At 43.6% G+C, this 6397-nt stretch overlaps 1 protein-coding gene across 1 annotated transcript; it reads right to left on the bottom strand.

The window, feature by feature from the left end:
- Window positions 1-1981: 1981 nt before the first annotated feature.
- On the bottom strand, window positions 1982-5357 carry LOC104069908 (chromosome unknown open reading frame, human C11orf57). Its single transcript, XM_009577214.1, has 4 exons — window positions 5260-5357; window positions 3991-4143; window positions 3367-3420; window positions 1982-2570 (listed from the first exon to the last, which is right to left on the bottom strand). Exons 1-4 carry the CDS (start codon window positions 5340-5342, stop codon window positions 2048-2050), a joined length of 813 nt encoding a protein of 270 aa, XP_009575509.1. The 5' UTR covers window positions 5343-5357; the 3' UTR covers window positions 1982-2047.
- Window positions 5358-6397: the final 1040 nt, after the last annotated feature.

Here is a 6397-nt window from a genome sequence, read left to right on the forward strand (position 1 = left end):
CAACAGCGGCGCGGCCCGTCCGGCGCTGCTGCGGTGCAGGTGGCCGGGGACGGGGAGAGGAGGGAAACCGCGGCGAGACGAGTCACGCCTGCGACCTGCGGGCCGCCCCCAACCCAGCAGTGGCTGCGCAAAAGCTTCTCGGGACAGCGGGAGCACTGCTTCGGAGATGGTTGGTCATATTGAAGCCTTGGACAGTTGCAAATTATGTAAATGATGTAATACAGTTGTAAGCTTAACGATTAATTGTCATTCTCTTATCAAGGATATAGCTCTTCTGTTCCTCCCAAACCTTCCTGGAATACATCATCCTTAGTCCCTGAGATAAGCAGTGTCAAGATGACCCGCACATATAGAAAAGGCTGTATTTCAAAGACTGTTTTAATAAGACTTGAGTGGTTGCCAGGGTTGTCCCTGATAAAGCAGCAAACCTGTGCCCTAAAACTGAACTTTGCTTCAAAATGAGGAGAGGGCACTCACACAGTTTGTGGCAGTGTGCTTGATTTGTGGAAAATACCCACCCTGCACCCTGCGCAGAATAAAGCAATGTCTCCTTTCTAAACACGCTTGCTTAGAGCTTGTTTAGATGACAATATCTTAAAATCCACAACAATGGCCACAGCGGATCCAGGCGCTTCTCACCTGCATGTTTGCTAATGAAAAATCTTTGTACGAGGGAAGCTATACAAACTAAACACCTTCTTGAACATTTCCTATGATGTACGTAAAGCAGTTGCATTGTTATTGCATGACTGACCAGCAGAGAAGTGGCTGCGATAAAAAAAGCAAGCAGCTGAAAGCAAGCTGAGTCTGCAGCACTGCTTTCTCCAAGTCTGCTGTATTAGCCAGCAGACAAGGGCATGCGGATAATGTCTTTTCACTTGAAGTGAAGAGGGACTGTAAGCAGGACTTCGAATGAGAATCTGGGGGCATTGACACTGTTTTGTACTTGTTCAGGTGTAGACTAAAGCTGGAGCTCTGCTCGGTCACTGACACATAACATTCACACCAGCGCAGCACATCTCCCCGATGGCTACTTTCCACTCCAGCCTCCCTTACTTCATCTCCTCTAAGCCCTCCACAGCCACCTGTCTGATCAGGCAGAAACACATGGCACAGGGAGCACACAAGGACCACCTAGGCTTCTCAGGCCTGTGCTCTGTCCCTGGGCTTTACTCCAAAACAATGACAAAAGCATCGAGCATGTCTGGATTTATTTATTTTGTTAAAAGGCTTGGCTGTTCAACTGCAGGGAGAACGGCCCAGTACCAATTTCTCCAGTAATACATTGGGCAGACCAGAGACAGAACACAACACCCACCAAAGGCTTCTCTGTCAGCACAAATGGTTTCAGCATCCCCCTAGAGAGAATGAAGGAAAGGTAGACACAAAGGCCAGCCCATGCCAGGATTTGGAGAGAAGTCTAAAACAAGCAAACGCACTGGTGTCCTTTCTTCATCATTATGGAAGGAGTCGCTGCACCTTCAGCTGGAACGAGAGTATTCCCTCATGCTCCTTTCTGTGTCCAGCTGACCGTGTGCATGCGCCACACAGGTCTGCTTTTGTTGGAGGAAGACAAAGCTACCGTAGGGTTAAATCCAGTGACACTTCCTCTGTTATCAGACGTTCTGTCTCTCCCCTCTCCTATTGCAAGTCTTGGTCATTGATTTGGTAACCCAAAAAAGCAATCTGTTAAAACTTAATTTTAAAAAAAAAAAAAAAGGTGCAAACATGCCTATTTTCCCCCTGCAGATAGCCTATAACATTTCCGTGCATCAGAGGTCAACCTGGTCACAGAAAAAGAATCTGAAGTTGGCAGGACTAGCCAACCTGTGAGACAGGCAACTGCTCCCCTGGTTTTCTGAATGTCGAGTCAATGAAAAGCAAGGGGGCACCTACTGCAGGCTGCCAAGGCTCAGTTTCTCCACTGTGGGCTGGCAGGGTGTATATAAACCACAGTGTTGAAACAAGTTGTACAATGGGCCAGTGCTGAAAGATAAATACCTGCCTCTGTCCTCTACCTTATTGTTTGAGCTGCAGCCTAGACTCATCAGTCCTCATCTGAGCTATCCTCTGATTTTTCATCAGCGGCCACTTTCCAGTTCTTCCTCTTGCTCCTCTTCTCTGGTACTTCACTGTGCCTCTCTGACACAGAATTGTGACATTTCTTTCTCTTTTTTGGGAGCCGTTTCTCTTTTTTCTCCTCAGATTCACTGTCCTCAGAGCTGCTGGTGGTTGAGCTGCTTGCATGAGAAAAGTCACTTTCCTGCCCAGAAGAAGAGGTAGGTTCCCTGGCAGGCACTTTCCTGGTCTTTTTCTTGCGCTTGTGTTTCCCTTTCCTGGTGCTTGAAGTCTCCTCTTCTGAGCACTCGGTCTCCCGGGAGGAATCTGATGATGTTCTTCCCTGCTCCTTTTTCTTTTTCTTTCGCTTTTTGTGTGATCGCTTTTTTTGCTTCTTCTTGTGTGATTTCTTTGGTTTTTTCCGTTTGTGCGACTCACGGGCAGTTTGCTTTCCCAGATGAGATTTCTTCTTCCCATTGAAAGCATTTTGTTCATTTCCTTGTTGCTGGTCACTGTAAAAAGAACAAAGGATGACCAAAAGGAAGCAGACAGGCAGGCACATAGCAGTTGAGCCTTTTCTGTCTCAAAAGTTTTAAGCAAGCCCATCAATTCATTTGGCTAGAGCAGGGAAGCAGATGCTTTGACAGATGTGGTAGCTGCATTTTTGTTTCAAGTGCTTATTAACAGCTTGGGTCCACATCTTACTAATACCCCTGTTTAAGATATTTAAGCCAGAACCAAGGAGAATGCGTACTGAAAGCCACTGAGTGATGAAAACTCATTTACAGCAGATTACTTCAAATCTGTAAGCCTGACAAATACTGTACTCAATGATTCCGTTAGGTGTAGTTTAAAAATAATTAATTCTGTCTAAGGTCGTGTTTTACAGTTAAGTCTCCACTCTCCAGGACACTGCAAGAATTTATATTCTCCAAATAAAGAGAGACACAGAAATTCAGGTACACTATAATGGAAAGGAGAACCTGGAGCTGATATTTGAGAGGGTATATGAGCTGACTTGGATTCAGCCTACTACTCTGGCTCTCTGTTGGCCCAGACAGACCTTCTAGATTCATAGTATTTTAGTAACTCAGGCTAAAGTTGAATGTCTAATTACTATAAAAGATGCAATGCCCTCCTAAGACTCAGACAAGGGGGAAGCACATTAATGGGCTAGATTTTTTTCAGTGGGTGTCTGTAACTAAACAGTGCTGCTTTACATTCAAGGCTGATCTATATTCAAAACTTAAAACTCAGTTTGTAAAATTCCCTGCATAATCTGACAGAAGTAAGGCCTGCTTGCCTTACCTATCTGTATCAAATTCTTCAGGGTACAACTCTTTATAGCCACTGTGACCCCATCTGTAAGAAAGCAGAACCATCTATTAGAAACAGACAAGGTGATTAAGGAAGAAATACAATTCTGAAGAGACAGAGCCACAGAATAAACATGAGTTTAGATAGCAAAGAAGAAGGGCTATCAGAACCTTCCCAACAAAGAAGGAAGGAAATAAGACTGATTGGTTGGTACTATTTAAATACACTTTATGTTCTCGTCTCTTTTCCATTTCTAATTAGGGAAAACTACAACTCAAATTTCTTTAAAATAACTCTGGAGAGCACTAACTTGCATTTCTCGAAATTTTTTAAGTTCCTTGGGCAAAGTAATAAATACTAATCTCAGTTGCTAAGCTTAGGACTGAGCTTTTGCTGCTTACTGTGACATAGGAACTCTATAGATGAACTCAAATTAGGTATTCTGTGACACTGCAAAAGTTCGTGCATGTTACTTATTCATTCTCAAAATGAGATCAAGCATTATTTTATAGAGGTACGTACTGAAAAGAGAAATATACTAACTTTTTGGCACAGGACTCCAGAAAGATGTTTTAATTACAGTTATAATCACAGAACATTAATTCCCCCACAGACCTGTCTGGCATGTTGGCTTCACATTCATAGATCTTTTTATTCCAGGATCGGGCCCTAAGGAGATCATCTTCGACTGGGTCAAGAAATTGTGAGTTCTTTGTTTTCCAGTCAGCCCTGTGGCCCTCTTCATCAAAGCCGTCACTGCGCATCCGACTGCTGCAGAAAGAGAACAGTTGTCCTTCAGCTGTCAGCTCTGATGGAGCAACTTTCTGAGCAAGGGGTTAGTCCAGTGAGAGGAGCAAAAATCCAGCAAGTCTTGGATGTCCATCTATGCAAGAAGACCAGCTATCATTTTAACAGTCACCATTAACAGCTCTCACAAAACCAGTTCAGTAGCTAACACTGGTTTTCAAAACTTACCACGGCACTCTGTGCACAGCAAAATTCTTGACAGAGATGCTCACAATATAAAATTAGAAGAAGGGGTTACCTTGCCTATCACAACAAATGCAGTTCTCTTCCTCTAGAATATGCTGCAGGAGCAGACTAACAATATGTAGTGAGACATACGCTAGTAAAAGCAGCAAAGGGAAAACTGAAGAAGTAGGACTAACTTACTAGAATTGCAATTTGATCAGGTACCAGGACTAAGACCCCAAATTCACAGAAAGCGCCACAGTTTTGAGTGACCTCACATGCCCGTGAGTTTTGTTTCTCACTTGAAATGCCGCACTTCCTGAGCCAAGCAGCAGCCGTGGACTTAGCATAAGTCTGAAAGGTGTTCTCCCCTGAGACTAAAACCACTTCCTGCAACATTCACACTTCTGAAAAATCTTCACGTTAGTAAGCCCCGTCCTCCCTCCCCCCACAAAACCCAGCCCTCCCCCCAAACCCAGCTTGTTTTTATGTAGCTTGTGAGATCCTCAGGTATCTGAGAATGATTTAACGGATACCACACAAGTAGCGGTCAATATTGGTGTGTTATAACAGGACTCCACACCACAACAGTTTTGTTTACTGCTAACCTAAATGGCAATACATTAGACATATTACTTAAGCACTTCCTAGCCCCACTGCTTCAGAGAGCCCGGCCTACTTAATGTTGTATTTTGAAGACTATACATCTAGACAAAGAGATAAAAGGTCAGACTTAAGCACAGGTCTGACCTCTTTCCAGGGACTCATTAAGGAGAAAATAAATATATCTGTAGTCTATGTAGTCTTCATATATTGTAAACACATAGTCATCACAGAATGCTCTTGAAGTGTTATAACACAAAAGGGTTCAGCAACTAAGACAATTATCTCCTTCACACAACTAAAACCCACCTGGAGGTATCTGACAGCATTCTGCTTTGCCTTTTCCAGTAAGCCTCTTCTGTCTGCTTCTCCCACTCCCTTATTTTCCACATTTCTGTCTCTTCCTGAATCTGAAAGTCACAGAAAGGAAACAAGTGTAGCATTAGGCAAACTTTACAGACATGTAGCAGGTAACATCAGCTCCTACCTCAACACTCCTGCTAACAAAATTCACAGCAAGCTTTTCTACCATACTGAAACAGATTATTATTTCTAGCTATAACCAAGGTAACCAAAAGGAGAATCTCTTAATGGTAATACTCTAACAAAGCACATACGGATAACACCATCAGAAATGGTGGGTTTGCCTGATTTTGCTATCTCAGCTGTTCTGGCTACCCTGCCTTGTCATTCATTACCATCCCAAACATACATACTGCTAGAGAATTCTGTATATAAATATCATCTGCAAGGACCAAGCCAAAATGAGAAGGTACACTACAGGCTGAAAAAACACAGCGTGCAAATACTGAGTGGTTTGGCACAGATTTATGTTTATGGACACTGACTGTAAATGAGTGATTTTATAAACATGAGAAATAAATGAGTTGGACCTGCTGAATTATATCAGGAATTAATTAAATAGTTTGCTAAAGTTAACGGAGTTTCTTAATCTTGCACTAAAGTATTGCCTGTGCACATTAACACAAAGTTCAAATTCTTTGATGCAATTAAAAGTACATACACAGTACGGCAAGGAAAAAAAAAATTAAAGGTTTGCTACTTTTAGGAAGGCAAACCTTAACTTTCATGAAAGTCCAGAGAGAATAGGTTTTTCATAGGGCAAGTTTTATAGGTAAATACATATACACATTCCCTCAGCAGGATGAGAACTCAAGAAAAAGAGGATTAAACTGAAAGTGAGACTAACGATGTTTACATAGATGATCTCAACAAGCGCCCTTCCTCCCCGAAAAACGCACCTGCTCTCCCCACAGATCACAATTCGGGCATTCCGCCCGCCCCACTCCCCACTCCGGCGGCGGCTCCGCACCACCGGGGAGGTACCAGCAGTCCCGGGCCTCGCACACGCCACACGGCAACACCCAGGTGATGCCCAGGGCGTCTCCACTCGGACCCGCGGCCAAAAGCCGCCTGCAGAAGCGGG

The sequence above is a fragment of the Fulmarus glacialis genome, unplaced genomic scaffold (genome assembly GCF_000690835.1).
Source record: "Fulmarus glacialis isolate BGI_N327 unplaced genomic scaffold, ASM69083v1 scaffold39224, whole genome shotgun sequence".
In the NCBI taxonomy this organism is placed as follows: Eukaryota; Metazoa; Chordata; class Aves; order Procellariiformes; family Procellariidae; genus Fulmarus; species Fulmarus glacialis.